The sequence below is a fragment of the Talpa europaea genome, assembly GCF_964194135.1.
Source record: "Talpa europaea genome assembly, chromosome: 11".
Lineage (NCBI taxonomy): Eukaryota > Metazoa > Chordata > Mammalia > Eulipotyphla > Talpidae > Talpa > Talpa europaea.
Genome location: NC_140078.1, coordinates 70,218,543 through 70,241,306, shown reverse-complemented (window position 1 = coordinate 70,241,306; position 22,764 = coordinate 70,218,543). Strand labels below are relative to the sequence as shown.

The following is a 22,764-nucleotide window of genomic DNA, read 5'->3' as shown; positions in this document are numbered from 1 at the left end:
CCGTCAGCTGCCACTCTCATAACTCTTCTCTAATGCACAGTGCAAAGCAGCATGTGTGGGTTTTATGCTCAGGGCATTGGGGAGTCACAGAGGCTTTTGAGCAAGAGAGTGACATGATTTCTTTCTTTCATCAGGACCCCCTTGACTGCCATGTAGAGGGTAGATTGTAAGACAAACAGGAAGGCAAGGGAGGTTAGAGGGCCCTCGAGGGATGCCCTGGAATGTCTTGGGGAGGCTTTAAAGCAATGGTGGACCTGGACTGACCATCAGGGGGGAAGTTGAACTTGTAATCACCTTGTGGGGTTTGGAGCCCCTCGAGTGGGAGGTACGTGACTGGAGTAGCAAGTAGATGCCTAGTCATAGCCCTGGGGACCCCCATGGAGACCAAGAGGGGCAGCTGGGTGGAAGCACGGGTTGCTGGAAGAACCCATAACTGAAAGGGAGTGACTAACTGAGGGGAAGGTGCAAAAACAGCATGATCTGACCTGGAGGTGGGAGAGGTCATGCTTTCCAGTGGCCCCATCTTGCCCTGCTTCCAGGGATTGGGGTCTGTGTTGTCCCCACCTCTGGTGAGCCTGGCTTCCAAGGAGCTGACAGGTTCTTTCTGTTGCCCAGCAACTGCAAGAGCTGTTGGCTGTTGCTAGGAGCAGGCCGGGAGGCCGGAGGAGGGAGGATCAGCTCTCAAGGGGGTGGGGGTTTGGGGGCAGGGCTGACAGGGAAGAGGCCCGCTTTGGAGCTGGGTTTGTAGTCTGTGCATGGACTGGTTGTGTTCTTGGCTGTGTACACCCATTTTTATAGTATATTCTGTGAATTTGAGTCATGTCGGTGACTGGGCCTTTGTATGCATGTTTAGAGCCTATCTCTGAGTGTCTGTCCCTGGGTGGGCATTATGTGTTTTCACCATGTTTACTGCATGCTTGTGGCTGGGCCTGCCTGAGATCTAGGCAGGAGGGAGCCCTGAGGAAACCATTGGAGGATGTACAGGCCAGTGGCTCTTAATAAAGGAGACATTCATATAAGGAGACACAGGTCCTCCTAGAGAAGGCAGAGTATGGAGACAGGGAGCTGAAAGTATAGAGAATGAAGACAGAGCACGAAAGATGCCTGCCAGGGTAATAAGGAGGGAGTCTGTGCAGAACAGGGGACTGTGGTAGCCAAGCATTGGTGTCCAGCATTTCTGACTTTTTGGACTTTCCCTGTCTTTGGTTTGGGACTTCATGGGCTCATGGCACAGGACACCTTCTTGGGTAACCCTTGCAGGACACTTCAAATGCCCATCGAGGTCAGCCCAGGCTCCTTCTGGAGAACAGGATCAGAAAGAATAAAATGTTCTGCTGCCTCTGCCCAGCCAAAGGGTTACCCTAGCCCAGGATGGCTACCTGCAGGAGGACACCTCCTAGAAGATCAGAGGATGCATAAGCTTCGCATGACTAGAGAGTCATCCTGCGTGGGCAAAGGTGAAAGCAGTTAGTTACTGTTTTTGCTGCAACCCAGAGAAAATGGAACAAACCCGCCTTAGGACTGAGAAAGACGTAGTCCAGAGAGGATGGGGCTCTGCAGATCCTGAAACAAGTTTATTGGGTTCATTAACTTTAACAAGTGACGAAGACACGCCTCCTCCACCCTACCCGCCAAACTCGCAGAAGACCGGAGGGCTGGTTCTGTCTCCGCCATCGAGGTGCAGCGGAGCCCCACCCTCGGGCTGCGAGATCCGCCCCCCCTGCCGCCGTCGGGCCGCGGAGCTCCGGGCGCTGGGCTCCCAATGAGAGCGCGGCCACGCCTGCAGCCCGCCCCGAGCCCGGGGGGCTCTCTCCAGGGCGGCCCGCCCATTCGCTTGGGCGGAGCTGGGCTGCGCTAACTTCGCCTTCGCCCCACCCCAACCCAGTCATTGGCCCTGGATCGCCCGAGGCCCCGCCCCGGGCCCGCCCCGGCCCAGTCCCGGGCCCGGCTCGCTCCGGCCCCACCCCCGGCCCGCCCAGCCGTCGGTGCGCTGGAAGGCGCCGCCCGGCAGACGCTCAGAACTGCCGACCCGAGAGCTACCCGAGAGGGCCGGCGGCGGCGGGCGCGGAGAGGGTCGGGCGGGGCCGAGCCGGGCCGGGGGCCGTGCGGGGCCGGGCCGGCGGACGGCAGGATGGGCTGCACCGTGAGCGCCGAGGACAAGGCGGCGGCTGAGCGCTCCAAGATGATCGACAAGAATCTGCGGGAAGACGGGGAGAAGGCGGCGCGGGAGGTGAAGTTGCTGCTGTTGGGTGAGGCCGCACCCTACTTTGAGACCCCCACCCCCGCCCAAATCCCTGCACAAGGACTTTGACCTCCAGATAAGGGTTTCGAACTCCCAGACTCGGCTTGGAACCCTCCACCCCGAGCCCCCCCCATCCCGCCGCCCCGACCTCTGTCCTGGCCAGGACACCCAAATTGAGATTGAAAACTCCGGGCTGGCCGACACCTCTGATCCATAGCCCAGACCCTAGAGCAGACCCCCAGCTCATCCCAGACCCCTGACTCCAGCCACCAGCGCCCTAACACCAACTGTCCAGAGCCCTGCTTGACCATCACCCCTGCTGACCAACCTTTCAGACCTGCTGAGATCCTGCCTTGTTACTCCATCCTGTCCTAGACTTTACCACAACCCCCAGGACCCCACTTAGCTCCCCACCCCCACCCGCAGGCACCACCTGTTACCTCATACCTGCTTCCTCTATTCCTATTGGACATGAATATCCCCAGGGTCTCTTGGCCTGGCCCCCATGCACTCCCTCTTTCCCCTCTGTGCTGTTCTTACTCTGGATCTTCCGGGCTCCACCTGTGTACCCTGACCCCATGGCACCTTTTAGTGGGAAACCATGACTGCTCATAAGCCCTCTCTCCAGGCGAGAATCCCAAACCTTTGAGAGCCCTGCTCCTAGCTTTTGGCTCAGCAGGCCCCTTTGCAGGCATCACGCCACTAACCCTCTGCCCCCGCCCCCCCTTCAGTTGTCTCCCACACGCTAATTGTCCCCAGAATCCCCCACCCCTCCTCCTGCACCTGGACTGGGAAGGGGGCCCAGGGACTGGAAGGGCCCTGACAGGGTCAGGCAGACCCCTGAGAAGTTGGACTGAAGCTCCACTGGTCACACTTCCCAGGGAGGTTCTACTGGCTGTACAGTTCCCATTTGATTAGCCTGGTCTGGGCCAGTGTGAGGGGCATCTGGGCGGTAGGAGGGAGTATGGAGGAGTTGGGGTTGCAGCGCCTTCAAGGCCAGGGAAGATGGTGGCTGGTGGAGGGGTGGAGGGAAGTGGAAGTGGTGAGACAGCAGACATATTGCTGCCCGGCAGGCGGGCTGAGGAAATCTGTTCCCTGTACCCCTTCTGTACTGAAAGGCCTGGGTCATGGCCTCCGGGAGGTGGGCCTGTCCCTGTCAGATCTCGAGGTCCTGTGATGGGAAGTGGTGGACTGGCTGGATGAGGAGTTGTGGGGGGTGGGCAGCTGGGGGTGGGTGACAGAGGTGGACTCTTGTAAAGACTGTGGGCCCCCACTGCCTCCCACTTGGAGACAGGTGTGGTGCCCAGGGTCAGCCAGATTAGCGGGGGTTCAGAGTTGGGGGAGAGGGAAGCCCTCCCTGCAGCGTTAGAAGGTAGTGTTTGTGGGGGGGTGTGGCCCCTCAGCCAAGAGCTGCGGTGGGGTCCACAAGCTGTGAAAAGAGGGACTTTTCATGCTGGGCGTTTGGCTGAGGGACAGTGTGTCTTCCATCCTGGGCCCATCTGTTGACTGCCTCCGGGGGCCTGGCCTTGGGGGCTGTGCCCGGAGGTTTCAAAATGGCATCCGCTCTGCCGCTGCGGGAGGAAGAGAAGGGGCGGGAAGGGGCGGCGGCCCAGCCTCCTGGGCTGTTTTGCGTTGGGCGCTTGCCTCTTCCTGTCTCCGCTGGTGCCTGCGAGTGCGGCAGGGAGTGCGGCAGTGGCAGTGAGTGGGTGTTGATGCCCAGAATGCCCATCGCAGCTGCCCGCTGGGCCTAGGGAGGGTGCTTCCGATGCTGCTGCCTTGGGGTGCCCAACCAGAGGTCTCTAACCAACCCCTCCCCAGACCTGTCACAGTTACTGTGGTGGCAGTGGAGATGTGGACTGAGCCATGGCACCAAGGCACACAGGCTGGCCTGCATCTCAGCCTCATCTCACCAATCTTATTCCTTGGAGCTCAGCTCAGTTTTTGGCCCCACAGCCCCTCCTGCACTGGGCTGGCGGCAGCAAGGAGCACAGGGGCCCGCTCAGCATTTTCTCGTCCCGGGAGTCCATCTCAGCATCCTGGCCGTCTGCCCTTTGCTTCACACTCTGTGAATTATGTTTCCTGGGTTTGGGCCAGAGGAGCACCCAGGTCCACGATGAGTCCACGATGAGTCCACGATGAGACCAGGGGCCTCACCAAGGGCCTTCTTGTTGGGGGTGTGGGTTGGGGCTAAGCTCCTGCAGAGGGTATCCTGGGAGACCAAGCTCTGAAAACTGAGTACCCAGTCAGCCATGGCTGCCTGGGAGGGATCCTGGCTGGCTGTCCTTCCCCATCCAGGTAGAAAGAGGTGATGGGAGCCCAGCTTAGGCACTGCTGGGTGCCTGTCTCACATAGCGGGAAGGACTCTGTCCAGGCAACGGGACTCAGGCTGGGCAAGTGCCAGCCTTCCCTCCCAGCCAGAACCACGCCTGCTGCCCCGCCCGCATACTGGCTCCTTCCCTTCCCGTCCAGGGTAACCAACCCTGCCAGGGGGCGGGTGCAGTCACTGTCACCCGGGCAGAGGCAGATGCTGGGAAGGTTTTTCCTGGTAGCTTGATGGGGGGAGCAGAGGAGCTGATAGCAGCCCAACTCAGGGGATACCCCTGCCTCACCCCCAAGCAGTTCAACTTGAATGACCGATTACCAGCCGGTGGAAGCTGGGAACTTGGGCTCACAGAGGAAAGGAGGCCAGAGCGTGGGGAGTGTCTCCAGCTTGGGATGGGCTTGTGTAGGCAGCCTGCAGAGAAGGGAAAGACAGTGCCCATCCTGCCTCCATGGAGGTTTCAGAAGCAGCTTTTAGGAGGTATTTACAGCAGCTCTCTCTTTCCCTGGGGACTTTGCATCTGTTGTTCCCTTGGTTGGGCATGCTTTTCCCGTTTCCATCTAACTCACTCCCACTTGATGTTCTTCGAGACTCTGCTCAGGGATTATTACTACCAGGATTTTTCCTTTACCACCCCCCTCTCTGAGGCTGGTGAGCACCTCCTCTGGCTCCCAGTGCTGTTGGTCCCTCCATCACAGCTGGTATTTGCCTGGGTTGTAGCTGCCTGCCTTGGAGGCTACAGCGCAGGACTGTGTCCTGTTCATTTCTGAGTTTCCCTTTTTTAAATTTTTTTCTAAAGATTTATTTATTTTTGCATACAAGAATTGGGGTACAGGCCAGAGGTGCGGGGGTGAGGGGATTCACCAGAGACAGAGCGGGGAACACAACAGGCAGACTGACTGAAACACACTGCTGAGGGGAGCAGCGGGCGAGTCAGGAGAGGCCTGCTCCCTGGCCAGCCAGGATCGAACTTGTGCTGCAGAGGCTGCAGATAGCTTCACAGTGCTGTGTTTAACCCCTTGCGCCACCAGGGAGACCCCATTTCTGAGTTTTCTGGTCAGCAAGGAGCATGGAGCCTGGCACCTGTTGGGTGCTCCTCATCTGTTGAATGAAAGGAGAATCCTCTGAACTTAATCTTGGGGACGGGTACATGGCAGAGTAAGATGGTGGCCACTCAACCACAGCCTGGTATATTGTGGGCAGGTGGCAAGGGCTCAGTGTGGGGAGACTGAGAGAAGTTCTTCAGGCTGTTTCTGCTCTCACCATAGGCTCTGCTGGCACCTCAGACAGCCCTTACCCGCCCTCTGTGAGGAACTGTTGCTGACTGGTCTGCAGCCTGTCACAGGGCACAGCACACAGTAGGAACTACAGGTGTTCAAATGAGAGAGTGGCGTTGTATTTTTCTATCAGATCAGGCTGTTTCGGGACTACTCCAGGCCTGCTTTCTCTGCTGCTCCAGTGGAGGTGGCTGAGCTCTCTGGCTGGGGCTGCCCCACAGCCAGGGACCCAGACGGGAGCAGAGCTGCTGGAGTGCCTGGTCTGGCCAGTGCAGGGACTGCACATCCAGGGGCTCAGTAAAGTTTACCAAAGGAAAGGTTTTGTCCTATGTCTCTAGCACAGGGCCTGGCATACTATAGGTGCCTGTTAAATGTGTATGGACAGAGTGAAGCTGTGGATCACATCCATAAACAGGAATTAATAATTCTGGGACTGCTGCTTGGGCTCAGCTTTGTTCAGCTAGTCCTCGGGAAGAACTAACCTATGATCCTGGCCTACTGGGTAGTGGGTAGTCTAGGGGTGCCTGTGAATTTGAGGGTGGAGGGGCTTCCTGGAGAAGGGGTGAGTGGTCTTGAAAAATAAGGCAACATTTGCCAGGGCCAGGCATTGGGGACAGGGGAACCAACTCAGTAAGGGCACTCAGGTAGGAAGGTCTGGCCTAGGTTCCCAAGCCTTTGGGTGGGTGTTTCCTGGCCTGGGGTGGGAGGGCTCACCTAGTGTATTAGGTGAGCTCCGCCTAGTGTACTGGCTGAGAAACCCAGTGACAGATGAGGTCCTGGTTGGGGACAGGTGCCAGACCAGCCACAGGTGTTGTGGCTGTGTACAACAGAGCCAGAGCAGGTGAGGTACCCTCTGCTGACTCCTGCAGAGCTGAGAGTTAGGTGGAAAGGGATCTCCCCAGCCTAGAGGCTGCCTGACCCCAGTATGGAGTCCCTGGGGAATCCCCTCCCTTGCCCTCAGTCAGCTGCTCACAGCAGGTGGGGAGACCAAGGTGCCAGCTGGAGTGACAGACTTTCCTGGGGACCTTAGACCTAACCTCTGGGCATCGAGAAGCCTTCCTGGGGGTCTAGGGTTGGGAGTGTGGCAGGGCCCTGGGCACATGGTGGCCTGGTACTTTAGGCCTGACTCCAGACTCCCCATTCTCCCCACTGCCTTCGCCCTCCACCCTCCGGCTGGAGCTCATTAGCACTTGAATGGGGGGCTGGGCAGTTGGGCCTCCAAGTCTCTTCTTCCCACCCCTCCCCCTGGCTGGGTGAGGCTTTGTCTTTGAGAGCTAGAGCCGACCGCCCTGGAGCTCCCACGCTAGTTAGTGACCTGGGGTCTAAGTTACTTCTGACCCTCTCTGCCTGCAATCCTGCCCAGCCCTTCTGGGCTCAGCCACCACCTGTGACCCCGGTGTTTATGCAGACAATTTGAGAAATTCGTACCTCTAGGGTTGGAGTGAGACTGGGTCCTTGAGGGGATACCCCAGTGTTGGGAGACTGGGTGAATCAGAGCAGCTTTGCAAAGGAAGTGGAGCTCAGCTGGGAGCATCCCAGGAAGGGTGGGGGTGGAGAGCCCCAGCCTGAGGACAGAGCAGGTGGTAAGGACAGAGGGAATGAACTGCTGCTGTGACTGGAGGTGGAAGTCGGGCCAGCTGGGGAGCACAGGCTTCCATGCCAGGCTCAGGCAGTGTCAGGCCACCCACTGTGTTGGAGTTGGAGACTAGGCTGCCAGAGGGGGGCTGGGCATGGCCAGGGACCCCTTTGAGAGGCAGCCTGTCAGTCACTAGCCCTGTCCTTGCCTGAGCTGCAGGATCACTGGGTAGCATGATGGTGTCCTAGACCTGCAGGTGGCTGGAATGAAGTCCAGCGAGGTCACTGGGCTGTCAGTACTGCAGGGGCCGGCGCTTGGAGCAGTGTGGGCCACAGGTTGAGATGCTGGTCCTGTTCCACCTGCCCTTGATTTCAGTCTCTGGATATGTCTTTCTCAGTCTGTTGTCTCTAAAAGTCACCCATTCTTTCGGCAGAACAGGATGGAGGGGCCTTTGTCCCCATAAGCTCCTAGCCAATGAGGCGCCAGGGCCTTGTCCCACCACACCCTTAGCAGATGACACAGTCTGACCTAGCACCTGTGTGCTATCTCCCCGGCTGAGGGAGGCCAGACCCAGGCCAGCATCTGCCTCATTTTCACAGCATCTGGGGTAGGAGTCCCTAACCTAGGTGTTCAGTGAGACTGAAACAGTTAGCAGGTTTGGGCCAGACCACAGCTGATAGGCTCTGCTGAAGAAATCCCTGCAAGGTGTCTTGGGGAAGGCCAAGGACTAACCCCTTTTGGCGGTAGCGCTGGTACCTGATGCTCTCAGGCAGCCAGCCCCTCCCTCAGCCACAAATACTGGGTGGAGTCCCCTCAGCCCAGCCCCACCCAGCCCCTCTAGCCTGGAGTTCTTGTTCTTACTAAACCCTAGCCCCACCCTCACCCCTTGCTGCTTCTTGGGTCTGTGACCATCTGGTGGTTTGGGAGGAATAATCTCCCTGGGATAACCAAACAGCTACCGGGCTGATGGGCCCATTCTTCAGTGCTGGCCTTCTCTGTGCACTTCTGAGGCTCCATTAGCAAGTGCCCTGCCAGTCTGAGCCAAAACCTAAAGGGATTGGATAAGGCTTGTCGAGGTATCCTCAGGGCTTGGAGGATTCCAGGGTACCCAGGCTGCTATAGAGGGGGTGTCTGCAGTGGGGGTGTTGGTGGCTGCCCTGAGGCAGGAGGCGGGGCTTTGGGGCAGGGCTGGGCCTCCCGGGAGAGGTGGTGTGGACACACCGGAGGAAAAGGAGGAAGCAGCTGGAGGAGGAGGAGCCCAAAAGAGGAAGATGCAGAGGGCCACTCCCTCTAGCTCTGCTCTAGGGTGGGGAGTGTGATGCCTGTCAGCAGAGGGATCTAGAAGGTGAATCCCACCTGCTCATCTCTATACCCGCTTCTGAGCAGGCAACTGCCCTATCCCTGTCCTGCCCCAGCAACCACAGGGCTCAGTGTCCCATAGAAGGTGGTGCCGCTCAGAAGGATTCCAGGCCTCTCCTTTGACCACAGGAAGTGGTGGCTGGGAGAGAGACACTGGTGGGAGGGTTAGCAGGAAGGCAGAGGGCTGCTCCTATGTTCCGGAGCAGCCATTGCCCTTCTAAGCCGGAAGGCTGGCTGCGGGCCGAGATGAATGCCCGGAAATGGAGCAGCAGCCCCAGGATTAACTCACTCTGGGTTTCCCCTGCCTGGGGCTGGTCAAGGCGGCCTTGGTCCAATCTAAGAATTCTTACCTGCTACTCCCCATGAGCCTGGGAAATCCTTCACTGGGCCTCAGTTTCCCCTCTGGGGATAACACCTGCCTCTGAGGGAGTTATGACAATTGCGTGAGGTAGACGTCTCATTGTCTAGTCTCATTTGACTCTGTGAACCTGGGACTGACACGTCCCCCATTTTACTGATAGGGAAACTGAGGCACAGAAACATTGCATGACTTACCTAATAAGTGGAGACACCAAGATATGACCAGTGACTCTGAGTACCTGCCCCCAGGTACTGCCCCCAGGTACTGTGGTCCCTTGGGGTCCCAACTGGCAAGAATTGATCAGTCAAGGATACAGACAGAGGCATTGTACACACACAGGAATGCATTTTATTTATTTTTTTAAGATTTATTTATTTATGCATACAACAACTGGGGTACAGGCCAGAGATGTGGAGGATGAGAGGATACACCAGAGACAGAGTAGGGAACAGAACAGGCAGATTGACTGAAATACACTGCTGAGGGGAGCAGCGGGCGAGTCAGGAGAGGTCTGCTGCGCCATGGGTAGCTCCCTGGTCAGGGATCTAACTTGTGCCACAGTGGCTGCGGATAGCTTCATAGTGCTGAGACTTAACCCCTTGCGCCACCAGGGAGGCCCCATGAATGTGTTTTAGAGACTGAAAGGGGGCTATCTGCTGCAGAGGGTGGAACCCCTGTGTCTCCCCCATCCCCAAGCTAGAAATCTCCTGTGTGGCAATGGGATGACCTCATTCTAATGCAGCTGCCCCAGTTTATGCGTCCCACCACCCCGCTAGCCCATGTCCGCTGGCAGTGATATTTGTGTCATAGTCAGGCAACTCAGCACTTCACTCTTCTGACTTATGCTTGTTCCTCCCACAACCCCCAGGCTTTGGACTGAGACTGGCCTAAGAAAGGCTCAGCTGTCCAAGTCTAGGGCGGGAGTCCTGAGCCTAGTCTAAAGCCTGGGACTTGTCTAAATGAGAAGGAAGTGTGCCCATAGAGGCTATTATGGACTGCCTGTGGTACTGTGTGTGGCCACTGAGTGTAGAGAGCGTGATAGGTGGTAAGACTGGTCTTCATACCTACCTTGACCTCTGAGTCCGAGTTTTGTGGCCTGGTGGGGTCTTGCTCTCCACCTAGAAATCCCCAGGGTTCTGCTCTGAATTGTCAGGCCAGAAGGGGATTGAGGAGCCTGAGAGAAACTTAGAAAAACTAAAGCAGATGGATCAAGGCCTGTCTGGTCTCAGGGCCACAGAGCAGAGCCTATTCATCCTCACAGTCACTCAAGACCTCAGGTCACAGCAGGCCCACTCCCCCACCTTCCTCGCCATGTGACCGCAGACTGCCCTCTCTAACCATTGGGCTCTGTGATGTGATTTCTGGCATGCTCCCATGGCTTGTAGGCACATAGACAAGCCACTGACTTGGGCAGGACCCCGGGACAGTTTGGGGTAAGTGGTGAGGACCTGGGGGTGGCTGATAGTACAAATCTTGGATTTTACCACTTCCTTAAGGGGTACATTTTGTGAATGGGGAAACTGAGGCTCAGGTGCTGGCCATCTCACACAGGGTTAACCACAATAAGGCAGAAGAGAGGTGGGAGTTATTCCGATTCTTGGAAAACAACAAAGCAATTCCCTAAATGAAGAATCGTCCAGGAAGAGGAGTATGCCAAGTGGCTTGGCCCCGTGCAGCCGATGTCAAGCTCCTATGGAGGGTGAGACCTGTGCCCTGAGGGACCAACAATGAACAGATCTCAGGGCCTCACTTTCCCTCAGTACAGCATGCAGGACCCTGTGGAGGAGTTGGCTCTGTGGTGGAAAGCCCTCTGGGTGTCTTGTGGGACCGAGGCCTGTTTCCCTTGCATGCAACTCTGACTTGGCAGTAGCAGGCCAGACCCTGGTTGTTAATGCTTCCCTGATGGGCTTTACGAACCCTTGGAAGCTGCCCAAGTGGCAGAGACTGGAGGGAGGGGGTTTCTGGGTAGGGGCACCTAGGGGAAATGCAAGGCTGCAGCGTGAGTGGGGGTGTTGCAGGACCTATCCCAGATCACATGTCCCTGCCCCCACAGTGCCAGACCCAGTCTGAGTCTCCTTGAAGGGGCCAGGGGGCCGTAGAGGAGCACCTGGAGGAAGGAAGAGACGCCAGGGGCGGGGCTTGAGGAGCCTTTGTCTGGCAGGGGCCCTCTCCCCCTCCCTCTAGCTCCCATTGTTCCCTTGTGTGCTGTGTCTCTGCAGACCGAGGGCTTCCCAGGCTTAGGAGGGGGTGTTGGGTGAGGGTCCAGGCCCCTCCCCCAGCTGCCCCTTGCTGAGGCTGCTTTTCAGAAACAAATGCTCCTGGAGCTGCCCAGCCCCCATCTTCTCTACTGTGTCTTTGGCTGCTGGGCGCCCCCTGGTGGTGACAGGCCTGGGGCCCAGAGGCTGCTGGGGGCGGGAGCTATGAGAGCCTCTCCTTCCCCCCTCCCCAGCCATCTGCTTGGCTAGAGACGTGGCATCTTCCTGGCATGAGAGTGGCTACATTTGGGGTGGGCTTCTCCGGGCTCACTACCCCCACCTTTCCCGCTGTGCCCCACAGGGATAGACCAGGGATTTGTGGCAGTGGGGGCGGGCCTGGTGCTGTGGGTTAGAGCTGGGCTGCTGCCCAAGTCTACCCTGTGGTCCCAACCACTGCGGCTTATGAGAATCTCTGTCCTCAGCCTGCCACGTCAGCTCGCTGCTTTCCCGAGCCCGTGTTCAGGGGAACCCACCCGCACAGGAGCCTCTGCACGAAGGCCTTTTAGCCAGCCCTCTGAGAGCATGGAGTCAGTGAGCAGTGTCTGTTGAGGTTCCTGGGCAGGAAGGCAGCCCCGGCTTGGTAGGAGTGCCAGTTGTGTGGAAGGGAAGTGACGAGACAAACTCAGAGCAAAAAGCCAGGAAAGGAGTGAGTGACTCTGACTCCTGTCCTAGGTTTCACAAGTCTCAGCAGGGAACCTCCACTGCTGAGTCAGCCTGTTAACCACTGGTCACTGCGCTCCACTGTGCTTTGAGCGAAAGCCTCACTCTTTCAAATGAGATGGCCGCAGCAGGCCACTCCACAGGTCGCAGTTTCAGTGACCTGCATAGCGTGGTCACTGAGTGCTGTGAGAAATGAGAGGCTTGGGCAAATCTGTATTCTTATAAAGGGCAGGGAAATCATGATAATATTTTATCTGAACATTCTCTGGGTGGCAGGCGCTGTGAGAAGAGCTTTGCATTTAACCCTCAGTCCTCTCCAAGGAGGAGATAATGGTGGTGTCCTATTTCACAGATGAGATGCCAGAGAAAGGACTGGCAGGGGGCTTAGAGATCCCTGGAAGTACCCGGGTAGGTGCCAGGTCTGTGGAGGGTCTGGAAGAGCATCTGAAAGAGAGAGAATGTCTGGCCACTTGAGGCTTCACCACTTTTGCAGAGGGGAAACTAAGGCCAGAAGAGAGCAGCCTGTCAGGGCCTCCCAGCAGAGCAAAGCCTTGTCCAGGAGGTAGAGGGACTAATGCAGACAGATGCCAGTGACCTGAATGCAGGATCTTGGGATATGCATCAAGCATCTGGATCAGGGGCCCCATCTTTGCTGCAGAATCCCTGCTGGCCTGTGCAGGCAGGTGGGTGGTACTACTTCCCATCCCCCATCTGTTCCTTCTCCCCTGTGCCCAGCACCCCCAGAGTGGAAGCAGATGTTCTAATGCAGAGCAGCCACTGTCGCCCAGCACGTCACAATTGCTGCTTGCCTTCTGTGGGCCCAGCAACTGTGCCGCGAGACAAGGCTGCCAAGGTCTCTTCCGTGGTGGGAAGAGGTATGGCCCAGTGGGAACATCAAGACCACCCCAGGGAGCCTCTGTGGGCCCCTTTCGTCTCACTCAGCTGGAGATGGAGTACCTGGTGGCGCCCTCCCTCCGTGGGCAAGAGACTCCTGCCGCCTTCTATTGACTGAGTGCCCCTACATGGTGCCTTTCTTTGTAGCAATCTGGAGACAGCTAGTGAAGGCCCCTCCATTGAGGACTGAGTGAGGGAATCTGGGTGTCTAGGCTCAGGAAACAAACTCCGAGCCGAGTGCCATCTTATATGCCAGGGGAGCCATCAGGCCCTGATGAGGAAGGGGCGCTGGGGGAGTGGAGAACGAGACAGTCGCCCCTCAGTCCCAGGGCACCTGGTTTGTGGGCTGCCTGAGAGCCCGGTGCTTGCCCCTCCTGTTCCACCCTGGTGCCATGGCCTCGGTCTGCTGTGACTGTTCCTGGGCCATGTCCCCTGTTCTGTCCCCATGTTCTCCCTGCTTCCTGTCTGGCCATCAGCACCACACCCTGTCTTGCCACTCACTCCTTCCCATCTGAGTCATAACTGCCAGGACAAGGTCCAGGAATGGGGGTTCCCTGACCTTGGTTTATCTACCTGTCAAATGGGAGTCTTTCTCCCATGACTCCTGCTGGAGTTAGAGAAAGTCCTCCTAACTCTTAGAATGGGAGAGACTGGAAGGGGACAGGAAGATGGGCCCTCAGTTGGCTGGGACAGGGAGCAGGTGTCCTGGTTGCAACCCAGCTTGCCCAGGTGTGGCCTGTCTGGGTGTCTCCAGATCTGCTGCCAGGAAAATCAGATGCAAAGTGAGTTGGTGCTGCCGTCTCCACTGCTGGGCAGGGTCATGAAGGGCCTACACCCCCTATCAAGAGAGAGAGGTCATCTCCTGCCGCCCACTGCTCCCCTCAGCAGTGTACTTCGGTCCTTCTGCCTGCTCTCCTCCCCCGCTCTGGCTCTGGTGAATTCTCTCGCCCTCCCGCGCTTCTGACTGTGCCCAGTGCATGTATAAACAAAAAACGAACAAACAAACAAATAAATAAAACATGCCTCTATTAAAAAAAAAAAAAAAAAAGAAAAAAAAAAAAAAAGAAAAAAAAAAAGAGAGAGAGGTCAGCAGACCAGACGGGGAAGTTGGTGCCTGAGACGGACACAACCCTTACCCTAAACCGCAGGTCCCCTGTGTGCCCTGGACAACTGCCCTCTCTGAGTCTCGGCTCCCTGGCAGAGGGTGGCATGATTGATCTGACCTATCCCTTTACATCCCTGGCTTCCGCTTCCCTGCTGGCTTGCCAATTGTGGCGAAGATGCCTCTGCTCCAGAACACGCTCCCTTCCGTCTGCTCTGCAGGAGCAAGTGCAGGGTGGAAAGGACGGCCAGGCGATTACCCTGCCCTTATGTTAGCTTGCCTAGTGCTGCCCTCCCAGGCTGCAGGGATTTTGGGCTCCCAAGGGTGGAGACCTCATTCATTGGGCATTACCATTGGACCTTTGTAGTCCCCTGCTTGGGAGTGTGAGTGTAACAGGTCACACTCAGTGCAACCCAGTGCAGAGGAGGGGTCTGTTTGACCATAGTCCGCACCCAGGGGATGCACTGAGGTGGGTGCCTCTAGTGCTAAGGAGCTAAACTGATGGAAAGGCTTGCCTACCTCCCTGACCAGCCTGCCCAGAGCCTGCACATTTGTCCCACCCCCAAGTTTCCCCTATTCTGGGTACCAGGCCTGGGACAGTCCGAAGCTCAGCAACTCCAGGCAGCTGGTGGCATTTGTGAGGAGAGTTATTTCCCTTCTCAGGGAGGTTTCTGGAGTGTGGACATGCCCATGCTGTGTGAGGGCCACCACTTGGCCTCAGTTCCTCCTGGAAAATGTAGATCTCGTGCCGAGGTCAGCATTGAGTGTATACAGGCAGGTGGGTCTTCAGCAGAGCTGATGCCACTTGGGGGGACATTGCAGAGCGTGGGGCCAGTGTTGGTTTAGGAAGTCAGACAGTGAACCAAGAGACATGCACAGCTGGGGCCTGCAAACAACATGGCCCAGCTGCAGGACAGGGCACTGGGGACAGCTTGGGGAGGCAGCAGACACTGGTAAGGTGGGCCCCCCATGGAGCGGACTACACTGACAGCAGCCTCTCTGTTTCCTCATTTGTCAGATGAGGTGAGATGAACCCCCATCTCAGGATTGCTCTGCCACTGAATTAGAGGACATGCTAGGTCCAGAATAGCACCTAGCACATGGGAGGCCTCAGGGCTTGGCCATTATTACTGATGTTATTCCTGCTGCTCTCGCTAGTGTGTTAGCCCTTCATCCTCTGAGGTTGTCTAGACCAAACCTGAGAGATGTGGGGACCAGAATCCTCAAGTGTGGTCTCCCCACAGACTCCATCATCCACCCTGCTGAGCTGCTCGGTGAACTTGCTGCTGTGATTGGGAGGTGGGGACACATGAATGGGATGTGTGACAGGTATGCCGGGTGGAGAGAACCACATGGACAGAGTCCTGGAGGCAAGAGGCAGTGCTTAGCTGGTGCAGGTGTGGCCGACGGTGATGGGGCAGGAGAAGGGAGCAGTCTGGGCAAAGGCTGGGAGGGGAAGCCAGGCCCAACTGAGGTGCATTCTAACTGGAGTTCAGGTCAGAGAGCAGGGAAGGAAAGGGGTGAGACCCTGCTCCCAACCCCCGCGCCCCTCACTAGGGTGATGGGGTGGCTCTAGTCTTCGCAGGTCCCTGTGCACACTCCCTGGGGAATGCAGGCTCCTAGACTGCACCCTTGAGGCCTGGCCTGGTATCTGGGCTGGGACCTGGAAATCTGCCCCCCCCCTTTTTTTTTTTTTAAGATTTATTTATTTATTTATACAAGCACTGGGTATAGTCAGAAGCGCTGGAGGGTGAGAGAATTCGCCAGAGCGGGGAACAGAACAGGCAGACTGATGAAGAAATACACTGCTGAGGGGAGCAGCGGGCACCGCAGGAGAGGTCTGCACGCCATGTGGGACCCTCACCCCCGGGGATCGAACTGGCGCTGCAGAGGCTGCGGGCAGCTTCGCAGCCCAATACTCAACTGCTGCGCCACCAGGGGAGGCCCTGGAAATCTGCTTTTTAAAAACACCTTTCAGGGCCTCCCCGGTGGCGCAGCGGTTGAGCGCTGGGTTGCGAAGCTGCCCGCAGCCTCTGCTGCACCAGTTCAATCCCCAGTTCAATCCCCAGTTCAATCCCCAGTTCAATCCCCGGCTGCTCCCCGGCCACCGGAGGAGGGTCCCACATGGTGCGCAGACCTCTCCTGCCGCCCGCTGCTCCCCTCAGCAGTGTACTTCGGTCCTTCTGCCTGCTCTGCTCCCCGCTCTGGCTCTGGTGAATTCTCTCACCCTCCCGCGCTTCTGACTGTACCCAGTGCTTGTATGTATGTATGTATGTATGTATAAATCAATCAATAAATCTTTTTAAAAAATAAATAAATAAAAATAAAAACACCTTTCAGAGCATGATTCCCCAATGTCTGAACCACCTTTTGGGGAGCATTGGGCAGATCAGGCATCATGGTCCTACATGTCCCCATGCCCCTCCAAATCCTGCCTGTGTGATCTCAGGCCAGGACTTTGCTTTTCTAGCTCAGTCGCAACTGTAAAGTAGCAGCAGAAATAGAACCTGTTAGTGGGATGGCCTGACAATCACAAGAAAGAGTGCCAGTGATTCCCTGCACCCTGGCCAGGTGGCAATGCAGGGTAGGGCCTCCAGGCCAGGGGAGTATCCAGAATCAGTGTGTGTGACACAGGTCCTGGTCTCTACCTGCTCAGGAACAACATGGGCCCAGTGGAGAGAGGGCTGGGACTTGGGCCATGTCCGGGAGGCAGGTATAGGACACTGCCCCAGCCCAGGTCCCCGAGTAGCTGTGACTTGGTGTTGGGGGAAGAAGGGCTGTTCCCAGACCATGTTGGTGAGCACCAGCTGCAGAGGGGTGAGCCTGCATGTGCAAGAATAACGGGTACCTCCAGAACTGGCCTTGAGTCACTGGCCAGGGAGTGGGCAGCCAGGATGTATAGAAGAGCTTGTGATAAACAAAGGCCTGGGGAGAGTCCACCATGGAGCACAGGTGCATTTACCACCATAGCCCTGCCAGCTGTACCTCTGGTAGCCCTGCTGCCCACCAGGCCCAGCTACTTCCATCACATTGTGCTGTGGTTCTGCCTCCAGGGCTACAGGTGACTAGGCTGTCACTGGGCCTGTGTAACCTACCTGGCCTGCTCCATGACCACCTGTACCCTCTGTTCCAGGTGCTGGGGAGTCGGGAAAGAGCACAATTGTCAAGCAGATGAAGTAAGTGCCATGTGTGGAAGGTAGCTCAAACATTGATTTCCCCTCTTCTTCCTCTGGGCCTATACTCTGCCCACCCCCTCTCACCCAGAACCTTCTCAGAGGCAGTCATCTGTCCTCAGATCCCAGTGGGTCAGGGCAGTTTCCTTTCTGAAGTAGGCCCTGTAGGCCCCAGCTGGCCCACGTGGTCCTGGGAGGTCCCGTACTCTGTGGGCCCTAACCCCAATCCCTGACTGTCAGGATCATCCACGAGGATGGCTACTCAGAGGAGGAGTGCCGGCAGTACCGGGCAGTGGTCTACAGCAACACCATCCAGTCCATCATGGCCATCGTCAAAGCCATGGGCAATCTACAGATTGACTTTGCAGATTCCTCCCGTGCGGTATGTGGTCTCCCCCCCACCCCTGCTGCCTCCCAAGTCTTGTCCTGGGGAACCTGTAAATATCCCAGCTTGGGCCCTATTTTGGAGCCTTCCTGCCTCATAGGTGGGGTCGGGTGCACTCCTGGTTGACTCCCACATCGCTGTGCCCAGGACGATGCCAGGCAGCTGTTTGCGCTGTCTTGCACAGCCGAGGAGCAGGGTGTGCTCCCTGAGGACCTGTCCGGCGTCATCCGGAGGCTCTGGGCTGACCATGGTGTGCAGGCCTGTTTTGGCCGCTCTCGGGAGTACCAGCTCAATGACTCTGCTGCCTAGTGAGTACCTCTGGGGTCTTGACAGGGCAGGGGGTGCGGGGAGGTCTGGACTACAGGGCAGTCTCCATGGAGCTCTGTAGAAAGATGCCGCTCATTTGTGAAGCCAGTGACTATTAACCAAGGCCTTGGTGATTTTTGGTTTGGGGCGGGGGGCATGGTATTGAAAGCCCAGGGGGAAGGACAGGCAGGGCAGCACTTCCAGGCCAACTGAGTCTGCTCTGTCCTTCGATACAGTTGTTCTAGGGGACATTTGTGGCCAGCTCCTCCGTGCTAGTACCCGTGCAAGGCTTCAGCAACACAGTGATGAGTGGAACAGACAGGTCCCCAAGCAGTCACACCAGGGTGTCAGGGTCATGGTTGGGAGTGATGGAGGAGGGGACTCCAGGCAGATAGAAACCCTGGGGGTAGCAGAGTGCTGGCTGTGCTTGAGGTCACAGGATGTCCAGGCTGGCTGGAGAGGGAAGTGTAAGGGCGCTGCCTGGCAGGTAACCAATGTGTATATAGTTTGAAGCCCTGGACCTCAGCTGTGACCCTCCGTGGTCCCAGACTGAGCCCAAGTCTCAGGTGGGGAATCACAGGGGTCCCAGAGGTATAATGCTGCTCTACATTATGTCTTTACCCACAGGGTAATGCTCTAAACTGCTTTCCTGAGGTACCTGTCATGTGGCAGGCCTAGAGGGCCTCATGTAGAGGCCACTGGGTACCCCACAGGCAAAAGAACATGGGCTCGTGGCCAGTACTGATGGCAGAAGGACTATGGGGGACATTCATGGGCTCTGGATGGTACCACCCAATAGGCTGCTGTCCCTGTACAACGCACCCCTCCACCTCTGCTTAAGCCCCTCCCTCAGTTTAGAACACCTTTCCTTCTGCCCATCCCATCCTGAGCCCACCCAGATAGGGGCAAGACCTTGGTGCAGGTGGGTAGGAATGGATCTTGCCTGGCCCTGAATCCCAAGCCCTGTCCCACTCATGCAGACAACCTCTCCCTACCCTCCTTCCATGGCCCTATCCCTGTGAGGCACACCCCTCTGCAGGACAGGCAGGATCACTGCCAAACACGGTGGGGCCTCCAGGCCTCAGCACCACCTTCCTGGAGGTCATGGAGGCTTAGGCCAGCAGAGTTTGCAGGACCTGTCAACCAGTGCTGCGTGGGCACCCAGAATCCCCAGGGCAGGACAGACCCACCTCTGACTCACTTCCATCCATCCACTGTCCTGTCCTTCATTCCGTAGACTCCCAGCTCCCTCTGTGTGCCTGATCTGGGTGTAGGGACTTGGCAGTGAACATGGCCCCGCTGTCCCAGGCAGATACATGCCTTGGCAAGATCACCTGGGGGTGCGGAGTGGATTGAGATGCTACCCCAGCAGACAGGAATGCCCCAACCCCTCCCTCTTCATAGCCATCCTAGACTGCCAGTGAACCTGTTGGTGAGAAGAGAGAGGGTAGTGGAGCCCTCCAAGAACTCTCTAAGAGGCCTCCAGGCTAGAGGTTCTCAGTAGGAGGTGGGGCACAGTATGCAGGTCACGGCACATGCGTCATGGTCCCCCATGGCCCTTCCTGTTTTTCTGTTCTGTCCCTGTGTCTCTGAGGTCATTTCCCTCTGGCCCAACTGCTAGTGGGAGCCAAAGACTGGCCCCGAAGCCCTCCCCAAGAACAAACCATCGGCACCAGGCAGCCGCTCAGAAGCCAGGGGCCCAGGCCCCAGGGAAGCAAAGCAGGGATATTGAGACAGGTGAAGCTGGTCCCAGGGTCTGGTCCTAGCACTGATACTAATTAAAGGAGCTGGTAATGAGGAGCCCTTGGGAACCCTGTCCCATGGTGTGCCTTCTCCCTGAGGAATTCCAGTTTTATTGGGTGCTAGGTAAAGAACCCACTGGGTCTGGCGGGCCCCAGCCTGTCCAGTCCCATATCAAGGGACACGGTGCTGTCTGGGCCAGGTGCCATAATTGCACCGATTAGTGTCCTGGTTCCCTCGCTGGAGGACTGATTGCCCCCTCCCATCTCCCTCCACTGCAGCTCCACCACCCTGGGTCCTGTCGGAGGCAGGCCTGGTACAGAACTGGGTGCCAGGACTTGACTCCCAGGCCATTCCATAGGTAGGAGGCAAGGGATTAGTTCAGGTTTTCCATCTGAGCACTGAACGAGCAGGCAAAGGTTAAAAAGAGAAGTTGGCCTGAGAAATGAGGGGACAGGAGGGCAGGGGGCCTTGAGCAGCAGGCCCAGGGTCCGGGTAAGGAGGCCCCACGCCGGTCCACATTGACCTGCCCCCACCCCCACCCCAGTTACCTGAATGACCTGGAGCGCATCGCACGGAATGACTACATCCCCACGCAGCAGGATGTGCTGCGGACCCGAGTGAAGACCACGGGCATCGTGGAGACACACTTCACCTTCAAGGACCTGCACTTCAAGTGAGTGGGCGTGTGGGCAGGGTGGAAAGGAAGAAACTGCCATCTTTGGGGGTGGCTGAAGGAGGGACCTCGCTCCAAGGCCTGCTGATAACTCTGTTGAGAGGAAGGACTGGTCCAGGATCCCCCAGTCCCACTGAGGTTCTCACAGCCTCTGCTGCCGCTGCCGTAGGGTGGCCGTGGCCTGCCCTGCCCGCCAGCCCTGACCCTGCTGGTCCAGACATGCCCTGACCAGGGCTAAGGTGGGTGAACAAAGATGAGCCCATGAAGGCAGCCACCCACTCTGAGCAGGCCTCTGTTCTCAGTCAACCGTGAGATGGATCTGGGACCTTTCCCAGAACCCCTTTCTCTGGAGCTAAGGTGACCCTATTTCCACAGGATGTTTGATGTGGGCGGACAGCGGTCTGAGCGGAAAAAGTGGATCCACTGCTTTGAGGGCGTCACAGCCATCATCTTCTGCGTAGCCTTGAGCGCCTATGACCTGGTGCTAGCTGAGGATGAGGAGATGGTGAGAGGCCAAGAGACCACTGGAAAGGGTGGCGGGTGGGGGCAGTGGCTGGTGCTGACCACGCTGTCCTGCCCCCAGAACCGCATGCATGAGAGCATGAAGCTGTTTGACAGTATCTGCAACAACAAGTGGTTCACGGACACCTCCATCATCCTCTTCCTCAACAAGAAGGACCTGTTCGAGGAGAAGATCACACACAGTCCCCTGACCATCTGCTTCCCTGAGTACACAGGTGTGGGGTCTGGGCCTTTGGGGAGAAGCCGGTGGTGACCAGGTGGCCCACAGGCGCCCCCTGCTGGACAGAAGGGTAACCTCGGGACACTTGTGCAGGGGCTGGTGCCTCACTGATACTCACTTGCTTCCACTCATGGGGCCCTACTTAACACCCAGGCATGTCCCCCTGACAAGTGCACGTGGGCGTCTTCACACAGTCTTGACACACACGTGCATGTGCACTCGCAGTGTCATCCCTGTGCATATGTGTGCACACCTGTGCACACCTGTGCTTGCCCGTGCACACGTACCGAGCTTCTTGTCCATGTCGACTGGACCTGCCTATATCACACATGCAGCACAGATCTCTCCATTTGTCTCCCACAGGGGCAAACAAGTATGACGAGGCAGCCAGCTACATCCAGAGTAAGTTTGAGGACCTGAACAAGCGCAAGGACACCAAGGAGATCTACACGCACTTCACGTGTGCCACGGACACCAAGAACGTGCAGTTTGTGTTTGACGCCGTTACTGACGTCATCATTAAGAACAACCTGAAGGACTGCGGCCTCTTCTGAGGGGCAGCAGGGCCAGGCATTATGGTGAGCTAGAAGGGGTTGGGCAGGGGGCTGAGGAGAAACAAAATGGAGGCAGTAGGGGTAGTGAACTGGGCGCCCAGTAGACCAGAGAGCAAGGGGAAGTCGGGAGGGTGGGCGCCTGAGTGCAGGAAGTAGGAGCTAGCATAACTCTCCCTGGGCTCCGTTCTGCCCAGGGAGCAGAAGTGCCTGGCTGTGCTCCGGGACAGAATTAGGTTTCCAGCCTTCCAATGTTCTACTTGCCTTGGAGAGAACTCACCAGGCTGTTGGTCTAACCAGCAGGCTGGATCACGGAATGGGCCCAGCTGCCAACCACTCATTATGACCAGCTCTGCATTCCTCCCTGCTATCTTTTGTGCGCCTGAGGGTCCTAGACTAGAGTGAGCCCCACCAGGCCAGGGCCAGATAAGACGGACTCTGCCAGTGCTGCAAACTTTCCTCCCCCATGTAACCCAGCAACAGACACTGGCTTCTCGGCTGCCAGGCCACTGTGTCCGTGGTAACAAGTGGGTGGGGTCATCCTCTAGCGAGGCAAGAGGAGAAACACACTGGCCACCTCCCAACCCATGTCCCCCACCTCCAGGAACGCCGCTGCCGACTCTGCTCTCCCCCGCCCGAGGAAGATGGGGGCAAGAGGACCATGTTCCTGCCTCTTCCCGCTCCTCACCCCTGGCCGCTTTTTCCCTCTTTCCATTCTCTGTTCTTGGCTCCCCCCATCTCCTCCCTCTGCTCCAGATGCCTGGGGAAGGGGTTGCCACAGGCCTCCCTGTTTGAAGCCCGCCCTTGTCCCAGGTGCTGGGAATGGACTCGGTACCCCCCTCCTGGGCATCTGTTCTGGTTATAATCTTTGTCTTGTTTGTGATGGGGGAGGGGAACACATACTGAGTCTTGCAAGGCCTGTCTCTAGCGGGGCACCCACTTCTCCAGCCTGGGACCCCTGGCTTTGCCCATCACCATCCCCTGACCCAACCCAAGTCCAAATGTTTACAGGGAGCCTCCCTCCCACCCCACCCTCCCAACCGCTCGGAGGCCCCAAAGGTAAAAAGCACAAAGAAGCATGAGATGCCACCATTTCTGGAGGCCACAGTACACCTGCTCATTAATAGCTTTTTAAAAAAAAAAAA

General features: G+C 57.3%; 1 protein-coding gene across 1 annotated transcript; it reads left to right on the top strand.

Annotated features, from left to right (window-relative positions):
• Positions 1-2,131: 2,131 nt before the first annotated feature.
• On the top strand, positions 2,132-22,333 carry GNAI2 (G protein subunit alpha i2; the record flags this gene model as incomplete). The annotated part of the gene is made up of 9 exons (XM_084246745.1): positions 2,132-2,249; positions 17,180-17,222; positions 17,460-17,601; positions 17,752-17,912; positions 20,198-20,326; positions 20,702-20,831; positions 20,910-21,063; positions 21,432-21,646; positions 22,224-22,333. 8 exons carry the CDS (start codon positions 2,132-2,134, stop codon positions 21,620-21,622), a joined length of 1,068 nt encoding a protein of 355 aa, XP_084102871.1. The 3' UTR covers positions 21,623-21,646; positions 22,224-22,333.
• Between the last annotated feature and the right edge of the window lie 431 nt (positions 22,334-22,764).